The 19,814-nt window shown below is 40.9% G+C and overlaps 2 protein-coding genes across 9 annotated transcripts in view; one reads left to right on the forward strand and one right to left on the reverse strand.

Moving 5' to 3' along the window:
• The window catches only part of dock9b (dedicator of cytokinesis 9b), a 65,156-nt gene extending 51,101 nt beyond the window's left edge, over positions 1–14,055 (reverse strand). For 2 of the 7 annotated variants that reach the window (XM_078165977.1, XM_078165976.1), the window contains exon 1: positions 592–1,229. In XM_078165977.1, the coding sequence (XP_078022103.1) occupies positions 592–753 (162 nt within the window). In that variant the 5' untranslated portion in view covers positions 754–1,229. Of the gene's footprint in view, positions 1–591; positions 1,230–12,120 lie in introns of those variants that run through there. The other 5 variants (XM_078165982.1, XM_078165979.1, XM_033615605.2 and 2 more) reach the window with 5 other exon arrangements.
• A 217-nt stretch (positions 14,056–14,272) lies between these two features.
• LOC117249830 (bone morphogenetic protein receptor type-2-like) overlaps positions 14,273–19,814 on the forward strand; it is a 34,592-nt gene continuing 29,050 nt past the window's right edge. Inside the window, exon 1 of one of the 2 annotated variants that reach the window (XM_033615610.2) lies at positions 14,273–15,247. In XM_033615610.2, the coding sequence (XP_033471501.1) occupies positions 15,169–15,247 (79 nt within the window). In that variant the 5' untranslated portion in view covers positions 14,273–15,168. The remainder of the gene's footprint in view (positions 15,248–19,814) is intronic. The other variant, XM_078165985.1, reaches the window with a different exon arrangement.

The following is a 19,814-nucleotide window of genomic DNA, read 5'->3' on the forward strand; positions in this document are numbered from 1 at the left end:
AACCAATGGTGTTGATTGGTTTCAAATATGGGGGGACACATTTTAAGCAGGGGTATGGTGGGAAGAAATTTAGAGCACTTAACACTTTATTTCCTGCATTCTGGTGATTTTTTTTATGCACCAATTTCTGCTTCTTCTGCATCAATTTATGATGGAGATGTCATGGTACTTCCTGCTTCAATTGCATACTGCCACCAACTGCTTTACTGGAGGTGTTGTTGCGTCTATGAGTTGCGTTCTAGCATTTCATTAAAATAAAAGTTCTCTGCTACTGTCATGTTTTTATTGGCAGGGGCAAGTACACAGAATGTACACCTTTGTCTATAACCAATTAAAGGAGACTATTATAAATCCTCCTTGTCATATGGAGTTTAATATCTACCTACTTACAGATTTAAACTCATTTTCGACCTGTAATTTTGTCTGGTAAACATTCTGGTTAATAGCTGCATAAGAATGAAACTGGAAAAAGAAACAGGCATGCTGAAATGTAATTTAGTTAAAATCTCAACTGATTGCAAAAGAGTGGAAAATTACTGGAAAATACCCATATACCCGGTAGCAAAGAGGTAAATTTCAAAGCGAGTTTACCAGAGCAGTGGTGGGAATCCACTGTTGAGATCCCCTGAGACTCAGTGTTTCCTCCTCCTCCTCCAAACCCCCCAGCTCCACTGCCCCCTTGATGTAGCCACAGTTCCTCTCAAGGATGGAGCGCAGCCCCTCCAACAAAACTATGCTGGTGGTGCATCCCATGGTGCCTCCAAACACTCACCACCACCATGCAGAAAAGAAAAAAAATTCTAAATATCTAAACTCTTCGCCCAGGTAGATGTCCCAACTTGATCTCTCAACCTTGACCCCGTCCACATGTAGAGCAAGTCCTCTCACAGGTGTACTGACAGGTTTTGAAATTCACTCAGGTATCAGTCTCCTCTCCCACAGCTGAGGAAGATTCCCAATCATTCCGCTTGAAGCACAACCACTGTCTTCGAAAGCAAATCTTAGCCCAAGCCCTGGGCTGCTGAGTCGTATCCTCCTGTGTGCTGCTCAGCAGGGATGGAGGGATGAGCGTGCGAAGGAGAGAAGCTGCTCAGTCAGTTGGAGCAGGGCGTCTACTCTCCGGCTCCTCTTCCTTCCTTCCTCCTTCTGCTGGGGGATGCTCAGACGCTCTCACTTCAGTCTCTCCCTCTCACTCACTCCTCTTCACTGGTTTGCTTTCTCTCCCTCTTCTCTCAACCTTGCCATCTCTCTCCATCACGCACTCATGCCTGTCACTTTCACTTCTTCTCTCCTCAGCAGGCTCTCTCCTCCCTCACTCTAACAGCTTAGTCATTTCTCTGACTCTGCATGCTTTGTCAACAGTAAAAGCAGACTGTTACCAACAAAGACACACACACAGTCTCACCCACACACACACAAACTAGCTGCTGCAGACAATGTTTTACTCTTTCTCTCTGCGTCTTTCCCTCCTTCCTCCTTCTCCCACTGACAATGAAATTACAAGCGATGCAGTCATCTTTCTGATGTCATTTACATGCTCTCCAAGACATAAAAAGGAATGATTTAACTTCTCTTGACCCGCGTTGCCAGGCCCACAGCCATTAACACTTAGCCAGACTGATCTCTCAAACACGATGCGTCATAGGACAACCAGGACAAACCTGGCAACCCTCTGCAAATCATCAGCTAATTACCATCGCAGCATCCTCACATCCTCAAGGGTGTCAGCTGGAGGATACAGGCTTGTTTATGTAAGGCTAATTTAAATGCACATACGAACAATTCTGTGAATTTTCTTCCACCTCTCTCCGGTGGCTGGTGTAAATATTTCATCAGGGGTTGACACACTCACCTACTTTTAAGTGGATGATGCAGCAAAATGGGTAAGGAGGAAAATCATATTAAAAAGCAAGAGAGAGCACAAAGTAGAATCATGGGAATCTTTTTGTCGAGTTCAATGCTGAGATTTTGTCATGGATTATGAAACTAATGAAATACTGAAAAGTTGCAGTCAATATATACGAAAAGAAGCTCAAATATGAGTTGATAAAAATGCTGAAATAAGATTCAGTCACAACTGATCTTCCAGTGTACAATAGGTGAAGCTGTTGACTAGTTTCTGTCATTGCAGCTTTTTCTAGCTCATTTGAAAAGCTTTAACAGCATCCTTTGAACAATGTCATTACATTAGGGCTATCCCTCAGAGGATGCATTAATCTAATGAAATTCTCACTGCACCCCACAATGCACCCAATAACCTTCTCACACAGACATCTGCAAAGTGAGGAGACCACAGATTGCACCCGACCACAAAATTGTTTCATCAGAATCCACAAATGACATTCATGAGTTGTAAACAAGGTACAGTGGAAAAGATAAAAATCCCCCTCAGTCAGCAAAGCAAATTTAATGCTCTTCTCAGATGCTCATCTTGAGATCTACAAAACAGTCAAGTACATCCATCCTTGTTCATAAATCTACTAAATAAACTTTATAGGTTTTTGCATCTGCAAGTTTAGATCAAAATGTGAATCTTTTAGCAGCTTTTAAAAGTGGTAAATCCTTCCAAAATACATATTTTTCCTCTTACCTGTAATGCTATTTATCAAACTACATCTCCAACACTCAGCCACTCACACCAAAACAATCTAGACTTATAAATAGCTCTGCAGGTAAGATTAAAAAAAATAGTATTTTTTTTTTATTTTGGGGTGAACTATCCCTTTAACAACAGACTGTTTTTATTCTGAAAAAAGGACAAAAATTAGAAATGAGAGATTAAGGTTGGTCTCCTGGCAACAAGACAGTTATTTTACATCAAGTAAAGAAACGAATGAGGGACATTTTGGTGGGCAGCAATTAGTCATGCCAACACACATCAGTGTTTTTCTCATTGCACAAGCTTCATAAACCAAATAAATCAAACCTTGTGTAAAGATTTATAGAAGGAATGACTAAACTAAACCTTTATTTCCAGGACTAATGAATGTAAAAGTGCCATGCTATTGCAAAATGCTGACACAATAACAAACATGCATGCAAGAACTTCCTCTCCTCTGCTCTAAGAGGGCACAAGTCTTTGCCTTTACATGTTTGAATGCTTGCAGCATGATCACTTATGTACACTAGGATAGAGGACAGTGAGAAGACATGCATCACTGCTGCCTCCCACAGGCAGCTTGTAACACTGCAACAACACTGAAGCTCAATGACTCACTGGAAAAAATAGACAGACAATGCCTCTTACCTCATCTTTTCTAATAGATTTTGACAAACACTCCCACCACATCCACATGAACCGAACACAAATACTGGGTAGGGAGACGTAATCTTGAAAGCTTTGCCCAAAACATACTGTAATGTGACCCAGAGAGCATGCAAAGCAGAGCAGTGATTCAAAAGACGGCATGGCAGCCAAGTTTCACTGCAGTGGTTTGACATAAGGGGCTGGAAAAACTATCTAGGGTTTGTTTTGCAAAAGTAGGCCTGGGAGACTTAATTTACCCAGAGTTTATTTTGTCAGCCATGTCACAGCAGGTAGAATGAACCCATGTTCAGTGTGATTACATAGCATTAACACATTAATTGAATTTTCTTTATAATTCTCTTCATTTCATTTTTCATCCTAATGACTATGGAACAAAGCTAAGAGTTAACAACCATGCTAGCAGCTCTGTGAGGCTGTTGGTCTGCATAGTAGTGCTTTGAGCTAAATGCTAACATGCTGACCTTAACCTGCCAAATGTCACTCAAATTAAAACATACAACCCAGGAATAAAAAAAAGAAAATCACAAAAAGATACATAGAGACACAAAACAACCAAAAAAGACACATAATTACCTTAAATAGACATAAAAAGGCCTCCAAGAGACAAAAATCACCTCAAAGAGACACAAAACAACTACAAAACACAAAATGACCTCAAAGAGACACAAATCAACTACAGAGAAACAAAATGACCCCAAAGACACAAACTTACCTGAAAGAGACACAAATCAACCACAGACACAAAATGACTTCAAAGAGATACAAATCAACCACACAGCGAAACTAAATGACCTCAAAGAGACACAAATCAACTACAGAGAAAGAAAATGACCTCAAACAGACACAAATCAACCACACAGAGAAACTAAATGATCTCAAAGAGACACAAATCTACCACACAGAGAAACTAAGAGACACAAAATGACCTCAAAGAGACACAAAACAACCACAGAGAAACAAAATGATCTCAAAGAGACACAAAACAACTGCACAGAGAAACAAAATGACCTCAAAGAGACACAAAACAACTATACAGAGAAACAAAATGACCTCAAAGAGACACAAATCAACTACACAGAGAAACAAAATGACCTCAAAGAGACACAAAATGACCTCAAAGAGACACAAATCAACTACAGAAAAAAATGACCCCAAAGACACATAAAATTACCTGAAAGAGACACAAATCAACCACAGAGACACAAAATGACTTCAAAGAGATACAAATCAACCACACAGCGAAACTAAATGATCTCAAAGAGACACAAATCAACTACAGAGAAAGAAAATGATCTCAAACAGACACAAATCAACCACACAGAGAAACTAAATGATCTCAAAGAGACACAAATCTACCACACAGAGAAACTAAGAGAAATAAAATGACCTCAAAGAGACACAAATCAACTACACAGAGAAACAAAATGACCTCAAAGAGACACAAAACAACTACACAGATAAACAAAATGACCTCAAAGAGACACAAATCAACCACACAGAGAAACTAAATGACCTAAAAGAGACACAAAACAACGACACAGAGAAACTAAATGACCTCAAAGACACACAAAACAACTACAAATGGACTCAAAACAGCAAAAGGATGCATAACATCTCTAAAGAGACACAAAAAAACCCAAGTAAAAAGAGGCAAAACCACCACACCACAGTCTGTGCTTCTTGCTCCTATGTCAGAGAGGTGGTAGAGTCTTTTGCATATCTGTGCCCAGGGGCCCCACTGCGTCACAATCCGCCCATGCTCACAATGACAATGTATGCTAATGTTTAGCAGGTATATTTTATGCCATGGTCGTCTTCTTAGTTTAATGTGCTAGCATGCTAAAATTTGCTAACTTGCACTCAATACAAAGTGCAGCTGACGCCGATGGGAATATAATTGGTCTTGGTATTTTTACAAGTACAATCTTATTTGGATATTGCATGAGACATTGTCTACTGCAGGGAGAGTAGTTATTACTGGTTCAAGGATTGCGTTCCAAGTCTCATTCGTATGTGGCCCAGATCATGTTCCCATTGCACTTTCATTATATATAGTGCAAGTTGTAACTGGGATTCTCTTCATCTCTCAGGCAAATGTGCCAGTAGTTTCATCAGGGACCTAAATTCAGGCTAACAATAATGAATGTTAGAATCTGGGTTACACTCATGTGAATTGGGTACTGGGTGTCTCATGAAAGGCCTGCAGGTTATCTGGCAGACTAGGACAAGATCCCTGTGCACAATGAAAGACAGAGGAAGAGATTTTGGCTGTGTTTGATACTCTTCATGGCTAACAAACCAGTAATGAGATAAACAAGCACACTGCTGCTGCCTTTTTCTGTAATATATTCTAACCAGGTCACTGCTTAATGTGCTCTAATTTTACCTAACTCAGCCTTAACTTTTACATGGAAGGATTCTCAGGCAGCCAAAAGCACTATGAATGTTTTCCACACTAAAGTGAAATGGCTATTTTTACACAGAGAACTGGGTGTGCAACTGTGTCAACTGGGTTTTTTATGGTCACTGCACAATTTTTGCAGACACGGCTGGCTGCACTGCTGATTAGAATAGCAACTGTTCTCTTAATCGTGGTTTTATTAAAGACATAAAATAAATGACACGAAGTTAAAGGGGCACTACACCAATTTAACACGTCAAAGTCAGTTTATTTGTCATGGGGAGTACTACTCAGAGTGTGAAAACAGTCTTCTGTAGTTCTGAAGGGGCTTTGGCAAGTCTGAGAAGATAACCCTGATGATGTCGTGATGACGATGATGATATCATCTGGGTTATTTCAGCGTGGGGAGACTACAAATGTGAAACAAACTGGAGGTTCGGGACCAAGCAGGGCAGGTCTAACCAAATGTGTTATTGGCTGCATTATGGGAAATGTAGGTCTCAGTGTTTTTGGAGCTTACTTCTTTTGAATCTCTGGTAGGGACCACTACAGTGTTCCATTAACCTAGGAAGTTGGAGCTTGGAATGACATCACACCCGAGTTGACCATGTTCCAGTACGACAACTTGGAAAACCAAGATGTTGTTAGCAATACCAGTTCTAGCCAGGTTAGCCATTGTTAGCAACACATCATGCTGTATTCTGTGCATACAAACACCATAGCAACATGTCCATAGACAGAAGTTGGACAGTTGGGCGTAGGACTGTTTCAATGAGACACAAATTAGACAGTGCTAATAAACAGTATGTTACAACAGCATTCACTACTGTTGAAGCACAGAGCAGCCATCCTGGATCTTGGATTTTGTTCCTTACCCTGTTTCCCAACAATTCCCCAACTTTATGGACGTTCACTATCAACCTCAACCCGGGCGGCCAAGGACGGCCCTAATGGTGCGTCACTACAAAGAACTAAAACATTAAAAGAACTCCTGTGATCATATGCAAACCCTTCATTTTGAGTTACTAATATATAAAAAATGTCTAGTCTTTGTTATATACCTACATAAATGCTATTTCTCATATGCAAATACATCTTCACATGTATCTGTTCATGATCAAGTAGCTACTGTGTGTTCAGTGCAAATTAGCATGCTAAGATGCTAAACTATATTGAAGAGCATGGTAAACATTATACCTGCGTATCAATGAAATATTAGCACTGGCATTGTGAGCACGTTAGCATGGTGACAGTACAGCTTTACAGAGCCACTAGCATGACTGAAGACTAATGAGCTGTATCCCAAATCTATACTACATACTAATTCTATACAATATAAGCTAAGCTTTTCTTGGATTTAGTAAACAAAAAGTTAGTATACAATACATGTGTCCCTGGACAACAATCAAACTGGGACTTTGGAGCTGCCGATAAAACTTCCCAAAAGACACCAAAATGTTTTTCCTATAATGTCATACTTTTGTTTTGTTTTGTTTTCTGGAGCTGTTTCGCCACCGCCCACACTTTATTGTAATGTTTTTCAGCTGGGAGCAGCATTTGTGTTGTTTCACTAGAAATGCTCTTCCACAGTCTGCTGAACTTTTTAATTTTTATCTTATTGAAGTGCTTGTGATTACACTCTGTGGAATTTGCATGCACTATATAATCTGAGCACAGTAATAAAAACAAAAGATAAAACTGAGTGACACAGGGTTCCTACAGAACACACTGCCAGTCATGGTCATACACTGTACTGATACAGTTCCCATCTCTAATATTTCATCTTAAGTCTTTTACTTTGGGAATATGATTCTATTTAGCAGCCTGGTGTTGACCCAAAAATCTGATTTACTGAACCAGACATTTTTTTCACAGTGATGAGACAATAATTTACAAAGTTCCGTTGGGATTGTGGGAGTTTGTGAAACTGTCTGCTAAACTTGAAATGTAATGTTACTGTCTGCTAAACCTTGGGTGGATTCTTACAATAAACAACAAAAGAAACCTCAAAACACTGAAGATGTTGCAATAAGTTGAAATCTCCCTTACACGCTCTCTTGAATCAACACTGCGGGCCATGCAGCAGAAACAAAAACAAGCAGCAACTATCCAATAAAAATGATGTGGCACTCAAACAAGAACAGACTTTTTCATTTTTGAGCCTGCAGGCTCTAAAGAATGATCACAACCTCGTTTGCTGCTGTGGTGGAAACTGGCAAGATGTCAAAATCATGTCATGAAGTAGGAATTTTGTTTTACAGTGATGCTGAATCTTGCTGTTTTCTGTCAATCTTAAAGGAGAGTCTCACATGTGGGCGGGAAAATGACATACAAGACCGTCTACATACGCAAACACTCACATGACAGACTGGCCATGAAAGCGAAAAGACAGCAGGGTGTTTACGCCAGCGTAAGGGTGGTAACGAGACAGAGCATGAGGTAGCCTAAGTAAAGAAGACATGGAAACCACACGGCCAGAGAAGCCCTAGCCTCAGCGATCAGCGGCAGCAACTCGTGACACCGCAAACCCAGCAGACGACCATACGCCCCGCTTCATCGCAGGTCCTGTATCATGACACAGATATAGGTCAGCAGTGCTAAAGCATCTGCAAATCTGCAGATTATCTCTGCAAGGTTTTTTATGCTCTAATCAGACCAAATCCTCTAAAGTGGAGTTCACTCTTAAGTGGAATTCCACAGCTTGAACTGCAGGTCTGAACCAACCCTAAATGGGAGGTGATATTAAACTATCAGGATGCACATTATAGGGTTAGTGTTTCTGAGTCCCATAGCCAGACAGAAGAAAAAGAGAAGAGAAACAACCAAAAGCTTAAAAAGACAAAGACAGAATTTGCAGTATATATGTGTGTGTGCATGAAGAAGTAAGTAAAGACACTCATTCAGCATGGCAGTGAGAGGGCAGAGGTATAAAAACCTCTAAGCAAGCATTCTCAGCAGTTGGAAGTGATTATTAAAACTGCAGGGGCTGTCTTTACTGCTCTACTGCTTGGCTACCACTCTAAGGTACAGCTGAGCGCCAGCCACGCCTGCAGTAACTATGGTTCGTATAATGTGAGCATCTAACTTGCCTGATCTGGCCTCAGTCTTGAATCTAGATGATTTATCACATATGCAGGTATTCATAATTGATGGTCCCCTGGGTGCTTAGTGTGACACTAAGTTACAGAGGAGAAAGAGGGCGAATTTAAAAATAGCCAGGACACCTACCATCATCTCATCCATTATTAAATACAGCCCAGGGATCTGATCTGACATCCATTATGCCACTCGACAGACTGTGGACTAAGACAGAATTAACAGGCTACTATGATATAATTGCTAAGTGTGGAGATTAAGATTAAGACTAAAAAAAGGATTGTGTCCCACATGAACCAGGAAGAGACGTATTGCAAATTTGAGACTTTCCTTCATGTACAAAATACTTATTGCAACCTTTTGATTTAAACTTACAAAACCAGTTCGATCAGATCAAAGTTGTCAGTTAAGCATCACACCACAATCTGAGGCGTGCCAACCTGCTTCTTGCTGGGTGAAATCTGAGCTGTCAAGGAAATTCTTTGATGTCCAGTATACTATATATATTTGCTTTTACCATACCAGCATGTCAGTCTCAATGTCAAATGGGCAGGGGAAACAGCTGCACCATAAGTATACAGTCAAAAATAGAGGAACAGCAGAAGTACGGTTTTCACAGTAGGGCCATAACAGGCACATAATGGAACCCAGATGTGTACCTTGTGATCCACCATAAAGGTATAAAGTCACTTCTATTAGCTTAAAGTACAGATCTCTGCTGACTCAGCCTGAACTTAATGTACAGCTGTCAAAGTTAGTTAAAGGGGCACTCATTTATAGCAGTGTAAATCACAAGTTTCATTACATTATGATATTATATTGGATCTTTGGACAGCGATATGAAATGTGGTGATATCACAGAGTCTACCATGATCATTTAAAAATCAATTCAGGGGCCTGTGATCGATATGAGACAATATCAGTAAATATCTTCATTGTTTTTTTCTTAGCTGCTGCCAATTGTCTGCCTGGCACTAGGCTGCTAACACTGTTTGAATGTTTAGGAAGGTGGTACGCTTGGAAGGAAATGGTGACGTAGACATGCCAAGGGGATTTTAAAATTAAGGCATATCTCAAAGATGACTACATGTATCAATGTTTCTCAATATATTGATCCAGATTGATGTACCGCTACAACCCCTATTTGTAGCACTACTCAACTTGTGAAAATAACCTTAATCATATTATAATGATATCATCCGGGCTATCTCAGTTTAGGCTTGGAGACTTTATGTTTATAACAGAAAATCTGTGATACAAATTGGACATGAAGTGTTTAATTAGTGTGGGTATGTAGAACGTAAGGAAGGTTTAATCAAATATTTAATTAGTGGCATTATGGGAAATAGTGTTTTTAGACACTTTTAAGCCCCAGACACACTGAACTGGCATCACAGACTTAGTGGCAAAGAAGGCCAGTTGCGTTACCTGTGTCTCGTCAAAAAGTTGTACCTGAACACACCACAAAGAGTACAACCAACAGCCAATCAGCATGTGCACTGTGTTGCTGTGTGAGAGGAAATAACTCTCCATAGCAGCAGGGAGTGGTAATCTGTATTTATTACTCATAAAGGGAAAAGGGAAGACCAACAGGATGGATTCAAGATGCTAATTAGCCAGTTAGCACATTAACAACACAACCTAATGTTAAAAGAACAGATATTTATCATACACTAGCCAACAGTTACACAATTACACACCATTTGTGCTAAAGAGCTCAATAGCTTAAAAAAAAAAAAAATCAATCTCACACCCTCTTGACTTATGTCATTTGTTTGCTTTCCTCACTTCCATTTCTCTTCTCATGCACTGAGCTGAACTGACAAGCAGAGGGATTTCTCTCACCGACAGGCTCAACCTTGTCTGACGCTGACTCAACATGCTTCTTTTTTTTTAAAATCAACTTTGTGGAAGTGTGTTGCTAAATTGCTGGAGTACCCCTTTAAAGTAATAGTAATAGTAATAGTAATAGTAAGTAGTTCAGCGTTTTGGGATTATGCACCAACTCACGTTCTTATCAAGAGTTAAAGTTAAATATTGTTACCACTCTCAGCCTGTCAAATATAACTCCAGACAGCAGCCAATTAGATTGGCTTAGCATTAAGTCTGGCAGCTGTCTGGGGAAAGGACTAATTTGTCTGTCCACACACAAAGTAAAGTGTAAAATTTACTGATTTCTGGAGTCTCCAACTGAATGTGCTGCCTATAGACAAGCCCATTATTTTGTACAACAACATTTAGCTATACATCTCTTTCCACTCTTGCTGAGCACATAGCCTCACTGTGCTATGAAGGCAGTGATGCACAGTATGTGAGTGTAACATGATGACCCATGCCCAACCCCAATACAAACACATTAGCACTGACCAGATCTCATGGTCACTGGACCCCTGAGCTCCCCATGTCACATAGTCTCAGCAACATTTGGAAATTACACCAGCCAGGCAAGAGTGATACTTCTGAATGTACAGTCCACTTCCTGAGTGCTGGCTCTGTTCTGAACTGACTTTATTGGTGCACTGGGAGCCAGACATACAGATGATGAGATTGTCAATTTGTCTTGACAGTTAAGGTGGATTTCATGGCTCTCAGGTCCCATAATAACCGAGACTAAACTGTCTGTGCCTTTTGATGACTTTATTACAAGATCAATAGGTGCACTGGGACCATCGAGAGAGAAAGCAGCCATAATTGACAGCAAACCCCATTAGTTGCAGAAAAATGGCATATTGATCACCATTATGAGGCAAGGCACCGTCACGGGGTTCGTCAGGGTAAGTCCCTAAAAATGATGAGACTACAAAACAGAAAACCGCATCACCAAGAATGCAATATGCAAAGAAAAAAAACACGATCTAAAGGAGCAACATAATATAACTTGTTTAAACACAGAGAAAGATGTCATGCCTATATCATCACCACCATACAAGTGTGTCTTTGGCAAGTTGTACCTTTGTTATTACTCAGCTGTTTCTGCCTAACCTATCTGGTTGCAACTTGCACCTGGGGGGTCAGATGACAGGTGAACTAAAGAAGTGTGCAGGCATGTGTGTGTATGTGTGTGTGTGTGTGTGTGTGTCGTCTTTCTAGTCCCTTTTAGAGCTGGAGGTGTATATTTCAGTTACCTGGCAACCCTTTTGAGAAAGTTGTAACAATAGACACCCTGCAGACATGGGGAATATGCTCCAGTAAAGTGACAGCATAACTACAGAAATGTTACCATTCTCAAATAAATGATGTTGTAGAATGCAGTGCCCCAACTTACAGCTAAAGAGACCAGGGTTTACGACCCATACAGTGAGCATACAGTCCTCTTATGTGCGTGCGTAACAGACAGTTTAGTTTTTCGTCTTACCACCAACACTGACGTCCTGACAGCCTCCGAGACGCTTTGCCTGAGCTCTGCGGCGGTGCCCGGTTTGTTGAGCCCCCGGGTGAACTTCCTCGCCTCAGGTGGAGCAGAAGCCATAGTATAGCCCACCTTTCATCAGACAGCCAGGTAGCGAGAAGGGCAGACTGTGGAGGCTTTTCCAAGCGGCGGCACGAAGGCTGAAATCCTGAGCTCCAGGCTGTCCGACGTGCGTAAATGCACACTGGCGCTGTTTCTATCCTGCCATTGCGTTTTTCCTAAACTTTAGCTCCGTCATATAGAGACAGCTGTCCAGGATACCAGAAGATGACTTGCCTGCTCAACAGCAACCGGAGAACATCAAAATACTGCTATTCTCTGGCCCGTCAGCGGAGGTCCCTCGCGAAAACTGGCACGCCCCCCTTCCTCGGTGATGCCCAGTGGGACAGCACTGTAAACTAACCCATCCATCTTATTTGGAGGCTATACGTAGGAGAAAATAAGTGCTACTGTGCATAACATGACTGCATTATTTCTACAGTGTGGCTGTGGGACACTCCAAACACCACTTTATGATATTTTCTATCTCCAGTATCACTACAATGTATCCATCATAAATAATAGATAGGAATATTTAAATTTAGATGCCAATCAATATCTCAATTGTTGTATTAATACAGGCGCATGAAGTATTTTAGCCGCACTAAATAGTATTTTGGGGTTATATAACTACAAACAGCACACTATTCAGCCGCAGGCACAGGCTAACATTGCCACCTGCTGGAATAATTTTTGTTTTAACCATATAGTCTGTGCGAGAGGCTTTTAACTCTGTATAAAGTTATGTGACCACACAGAGGCAGTAAAGTAACACTAAGAGTTGAGTAACTACTGATGCCTTTAATAGCAGTCGGAAATAGTGGCATTGAGCAAGTCAACGTGTGAAACGTTGAAATAAGGGCAGAGGTCATATGTAACTAAGTACATTTACTGAAATATTGTCCTTAGGTTTAATTTTGAGGTGCTTGTACTTTACTCAAATATTTTTATTTTATGCAACTTTCTATTTATACACTATTCCAGTACATTTCAGATGTACATATTGTCCTCTATATGTCACTACATTTATAGACTAGGTACCTTGCAAATGAAGATAATTAATATGAAACATAAATGAACTAATAGGTTACAATGTATTATTATAGGTTAAATTAATTTAAATCAGTTCGACATTTACCAACTGCAACATTAAAGTGATACACATATGAATGCACCATGAATACTATTATATTATTCTGAAATGGGCCATTCTGCATAAAGAGTACTTCTACTTTTGAAACGTAAAGTCTATGTTGATATGAATACTTTTATACTCAAATAAGATTTCGAATACAGGATTTCTACTTGTAACAGAGTACTTTCACACCGTAATATTGCTACTTTTACTCAAGTAAAAGATCTGGATACTTCTTCCATCACTTTATAAGTGGATATCCATGGGAATAATAATAATCAGTGTTGGGGAGTATGTAATTAAACTACAATAAATGCAGTTGTAATCAGTTACAGTTACTGGGAGAAAATATGTAATTACATTGCAGTTACTGATCAAAATGTTGGTGATAAAGGGGTTACATCTGAATATATTCTTTTCAGTAAATGCTTATATGTAGAATAAAACATTAATTCTGTTGCTTTGCATGTTTTCCCCATGCAGGAATGCTTTCTTTTGGCAGAGCCTATTTCCTCACATTTCTCGGATTTATTGCCCAGTTTAAAATATTTGCTAAAAGTGTAACCAAAAAGTAGTCAAATGTACCAAGTTACATTGCCTTGATGAAGAAATTAAAATAGTTACATTACTGATTACATAATTAGTCATTATTTAACTCTCCCTTTACAATATCTGAAATAAGTATGTATATATTTTCCCTGCAGGTTTTGCACAAGTTGCATTCGGATTGCTTAAGTGTTTTATAATGCATGCTCAAACTGACAGTGTTTACAATAAAGTAAGAAGTCGGAGAGTTGCATCCGGAGCCTGAATGCAGCACATAATTCCAGGGTGTTTTATCCATAGTCTGCGGCACAGCGGCGCTGCTACACCCCTCCTGACAATGTAGGACTGTCCTCCACCCCCAACACCAACCCACAGCAACCTGATACCGGAGACGAGCGGTCCAGACAAGCCTGCAAACGAGGCGTTCCCAGCCGCCCTGCCTGTCTGTCTGTCTGCCCAGCGGAGCTCCAAACCGTCAATGCCAAACGCTGCAGACTGCCTCGGGGAAGATCAGACCAAGAGATATACAATCCCTCAACCCGTCGTCTGCCAGAACCGGAGTAACGTCAGTAATCACCGTCTGTAGCAAACCAGAAGAGCTCACCGTTGGCGCCGATGACTTGTGAATTATTTTTTTCCCCACAACGAAGACCGTGAAATGAGACGGGACGCGGAGAACTAACTGGCTAGCTATCAGGCTAACATCGGTTAGCATCAGTAGCAGTCAGCTTGCAACCTAACCGAGCTAATTGGCTAACGTTTATATACCAAATTCTTGCTAGTTGTGTCAAACGAGTTGACATTTTTTGAAGCGAACAACTGAGAATGATCTGTACGTAGATAAATTAGTTGTGCGCCGGTTATTTTTGCGATATTTACCTGCTTTGCGTAAGTTTTCTAGCACCAGACAGTCGCCCGAGGCAGCTAGCATGTTAGCTAGCAGATATGGACGTTGTTGGCTGGCTAGATGTGGATGGCAGATCCGCCAAACAAGTTAGCTTCTTGGTGTGTCTGTGCGGGAGTCGATAGCAGGACCAACTTTTATTGGCACTGAATGTTTGTTATCAAATCACGTCAATCGACCCCGACGAAACAGCGCCTTTTTTCCGCATCATTTCTCAATGTGTTGTTCCATGCCTGAGAGACCAGTTCAAGTTATTGAGCTGACGTGAGGAAAAAGGGGCGAAAACAATCTCCTAAATAAGAGGACCAGAAGAAGTATAAGAAGACTAGAAGGAGCTCAAACTACGAGACCAAAGTCAGTATACGCTGTCATGGCTGTGGGCCGAATCACGATGAAATCACTCGCTAAATTTGGGGTTTGCCTGGCGATTCTCCTGACTTCTGTGGCTGGTAAGTGGCTTAATGTTGTTAGTGAATTGATTTTTGGAAAGAGGTAAATGTGCTTCTCATGAATATTTGATGCTTTCCTTTTGGTTTGTGCTGCCTCTATTTCGTCCACAGAGCCAGTTTGGTGCAGATGTTGTAGCCTGAATAATGTGAGCCACTGTAGCCTCCAGCCAAATTATATTTTTATTTGACTGGGGTAGCTCTAGGGTTGATTATATTTGGGTTATTATTTAGTCATTTTATTACAGATAGTCGTCCTAAACGACAGACATGATTTTCCTAATTCATCATATCCTCCCTATGTGTTTGTGTGTCTGGCAGACCTGCCTGTCTGTTTATCCCCTAACTATCATTTCCATCTTGTCGTCTGCCTGGCTCATTTCTATAGTGATCTGTGGAGCCCATCTCGTTGTAGCTAAGTAAACCTTCACAGATATCTTCACTTGAACAGAGTGCAAGTGCACCCCTGGCTCCCTTTTAATCATTCTGTATACAAAGGCCTGGAAAAACACTGCCAAACATACCGCAGTCCTTGTCTGCCAAGTTGTGCCCCTGTTCAAGACTTTGGGCTGAAGCCAGGCTTCTGTGAGACCTTGAGCATGATAAGATAGTAGCTCTGCTGCACAGAGATGGAGGAGCAGAGCATGCAAGGAGGGGAAAAAGGTGGAATGTGTGGGAAGGGATTTTACAAGATGGGTAATTTAGGTGATAGAAGTTCAACATGGTGCTTAGGCTTTGGCTGTGTGTTTGAAAATAGGTGGTCCTGTAGCCCAGTTTGCTCATCCAGTGTTCCAGCCGAGTGCGTGGGTGTGAATGTGTGTATAAACAGCTTCTTAATAATGTATTGTGAGTGTGTGTGTGTGTGTGTGTGTGTGTGTGTTATTGTTGAGGCTCCTCCATCCATTCATAGACAGGGTGTTATCAGAGGCCCAGAATAATAACTGCTGTAGAGGGAAATATGTGAGTGTGGAGCATAATTTGAACACACAGTGTGACTGTGTTCATTACTTAAGGCTGGTAGTGCGGAGAGACCATGGTCCTTTTTGCATTTACATTTGCATTTAAAAGACATGTGGTGGTCTGAGTATTTTTTTTATTGCCACTTTAATAGAAGAAGAAGAGAGGACTTTTATTATTAGCGTTGCAATGTCAAGATAGCATTTGACATTCTTTGATTATCAGCTCAGACATGATATAGGAGAAATGCCTACTGCTTCAACTGAAATTTAGAAAAACTGAAGTAAGTAGATGAGTAAGGTATAGAAGCGGGGTGATTCAGCGGAGAGAGTGGGACATGATGCTTTTACTGAAGAGATGAGTTGTCAGGTTGTGACGTAGGATTAGTAGAGGGTGGGGGTGATGGAAAATGCTGAGTGCAATTTTTATCCCAAATCGTTATATTCAGCAAAATGTAAAACTGTAATTTATCATGTCAGCAGCATGCCTGCTGAAAGATTTCTCATCACCACAAAATATTATTGCTTTGATAAGCTCACCTTTATGAGACATGGCATGCAAATTAGTATTCCCTCTCGAGCGGCTTAATGACTACAGTGACAGGCAGAGGATTGACATATTCACTCAATAACCAGCACAAGGACGATTAATGGATACTTATATGCATGTGCGCCATGTAAACAGCCAATAAATTCAAATCGTTGCACTGTGCAAAATTAATTACGGTAGCAGTCAGACTTTGTTGGCATAATGGCTGTAAAGAGGCAGGAGACAGACCACTCGCTCCCTCTGTGCTGCTGTTCAGCTCATGAATGCAAAGCAGAGACATCCCAGTGCCCATTTCTTTGGATGATACTTCTAATGATGATGATTAAAGGAAGCAGAAGGCCTAATAGTCTTCAGGAGCACAGTTACTCTGACCCAACACCTTTCCCTTTGCTCCCTTTGTCTCTGCACCAGCGTTATTGCCTCCTCATTTCCCATCTCAGCTATTACCTCTGTTAATTCCCTTTTCAAATTGTTATCCAGTTCCTTTCACCTGCCATGTGTTTAACCTGTTCACAGCTGAGCTGATGTCGTCCTTCCGCGCCCTGTCCCCTGTGACTAATCAGTGTGTGGGTGTATGCCTGCTGCTCCAAAATCTGGAGTAGGAACCGTTCCAAACATGGCACAAGCCTGCAGACACTACCTGCGGCATGACCACAGGTGTTCTTAAGTAGTGGCATTACATCAGGACAGACGTTATCCAAAATTCTTATCAAGTGAAGTTCAATTTGTAGCACATACACGCTCATAATGTATGCCACAACCCACATTCAGGCCCTGTTGTCCCAGGTAAGCTGAAGGTTTTGGGGTCCAAAGAGGATTAGAGCAGAAGTATTATACCATAGCATAAAAAGGACTGCTCATTTGCTCCGCTTGTCCAAACTCTGAAGCTGTGTCTCGCGGGCCCCATACTGTGGCATTGACAGGCCCACTGTTCCCCAACCGGGCCGCTCCTCTCCAGGCCACAGGGGACTCTTGAAGCTGTCGGGTCCGCGGTCACATCAGCGGCTCAACAGAAAGTGAAGTTATTGGCTCGAGATTATGGACTCGTGCTGAATGGGTTCAAGTCTGTTTACAGCGCAGGCTAGCTCAGATTGGAGCCTGCAAAATTTAGTGAGCCAGGTACACACTGCTGTCAGCCCTGGCATTTAATCTATGATTTTAATTTCTAAGGTTGGTTGGAGAAGACTAAGAAGAGGATGAATCAGAATTGCTGAAATGCCAAGTATAATACATGATCAGAATTTGCCTTGGTGTCACTGCAGCAGAGACATTTTAAAAAATAGAAAAGTAAGGGCTGGAACAGTGCAGAGAGAGCGGGGCTGCAACTAAAGATCATTTTCATTATAGATTAAAGTAGGCCTTCACCAATTGCACACAACAAGGTGTATTTCCAGCTGCTGTGGAATACTTCTGCATATTTGCTTTGTGAAGTGTGATAAATGTGATGTCACTTGAGTCATTGTTGATTGTAACTGAAAACTACAAGATTGAAAATGAAAAAATCTGGGGTATGGAGTTAGAACTGACCTTACCAGACTTCTGTAGCTCCCCATCTCTGCGTAGGCCACATTAGCCACTGCTAGCATAACACAGCTGACTCTCCAACCAAACTGGCGCCAGTGAAGTTGCATCATGGGTAATGTACCATAGTTGCCAGGTTTTGTCAAGGAAGAAGAAACTGTGGAATGAAAAAAACACATCACTGCTTGTTTACTGATTTGGATCCCTTTTAACTTTCCATCATGAGTCTAACAATATCATAGTGGAGTTATCTTGGACCACTCTCTCAATTAATCGTTTGCTCCATAGTGTCAAAAAATAGTGAAAAATGCCCATCACAATTTCCTACAGTACGAAGATGTGGTTTCAAATATCTTGAATATCTTGATATCTTGTTTTGTTAGTCTCACACACCAAACCCCAAAAGATAGTCAATTTTTAAAAGGTATAAAACTGGGAAAGGCAGCTTTTGCAATTTGCTACCATCTCATACCATTATATTTCTGTAATAATAATTCCAGCAAGTACATACATTTGAAATAAAAGCCAGGGACTTTAAGAAAGTAGCACAATAACTACATGTGATGTTACATGTGCGTCAGATAACAGCACTTATTTTTCCTGAAGCCCAGGGGCCCACTTTACTAAGCTGCACCACCTTTAGCTCTCAAGATAGTCTGCTGAATGTGCATTATGGTTCTTTCAGGATGTGGATGCAGCATCCTTCTGGAGGTAAATACAACAACAACAGTAAATAGGTTAAAGTAGCTCATAAAATGTTAAAATTCATTAGTGTAGAAGCAAAATTAGGGTTGATATAATGATGTGTGCCCACTCTGTCTAAGCCAACAATTTGATATCTGTATTTAGACAGGAAAATGAGGAAGCGGTTGAAAAGACCGACGGATATTAAAGCACTGCGCCCACTTCAATTCCTTAATATTTTACACTCGGTCCACATCATTATTTTGTGAGAAAAGATGACACTGACTGCAGCTAGAAACAGGCCGGTGAGTGCAGGAACACAGATTGCCTGATATTAGGTGAAAAAAATCAATGTCTGTCTTTCTCTTATTACCTTGGTTTGAGTTCTGAGCAGAGGTAAAAGCAAAGCGAGATACAATAGAACAGTGTTCAGCCGTCCTTCTGGTTTGGCAAAAAGAAGAAATTAGTGGATGTTTTAGAAAACAAAAGGTGCAGCCTTGAGATGGTAACTCAGAGTGACAGCCTATGATTAACATGAAGCGTTCTCCTTGACCAGCAGAGACAATAAGTCTAGAGCGCGCAAAAAATGTTGCTCGGAGTATGGATGAACTGTTTTAGTGTGGGGCTTTTGTATTTTCATGGCCAGAAGCTTTAAAAGAACGGCACTTAGTAGCAACTGCAGAGCTTTAAGGTGATCTTGTTTTTATAATCTCTAGTAGCTGGGCCACATCTGAGGATATAGCTCTGTCTTTGTAGTTTTCCCCTGTATACTGTGTATATCTCAGGCCTAATATGTTTCTATCCACATCAGCTTATAATGGTTGCAGCAACAGAACAAGGTGCAGTTACTAGATCCCAG

The sequence above is a fragment of the Epinephelus lanceolatus genome, chromosome 24, assembly GCF_041903045.1.
Source record: "Epinephelus lanceolatus isolate andai-2023 chromosome 24, ASM4190304v1, whole genome shotgun sequence".
Lineage (NCBI taxonomy): Eukaryota > Metazoa > Chordata > Actinopteri > Perciformes > Serranidae > Epinephelus > Epinephelus lanceolatus.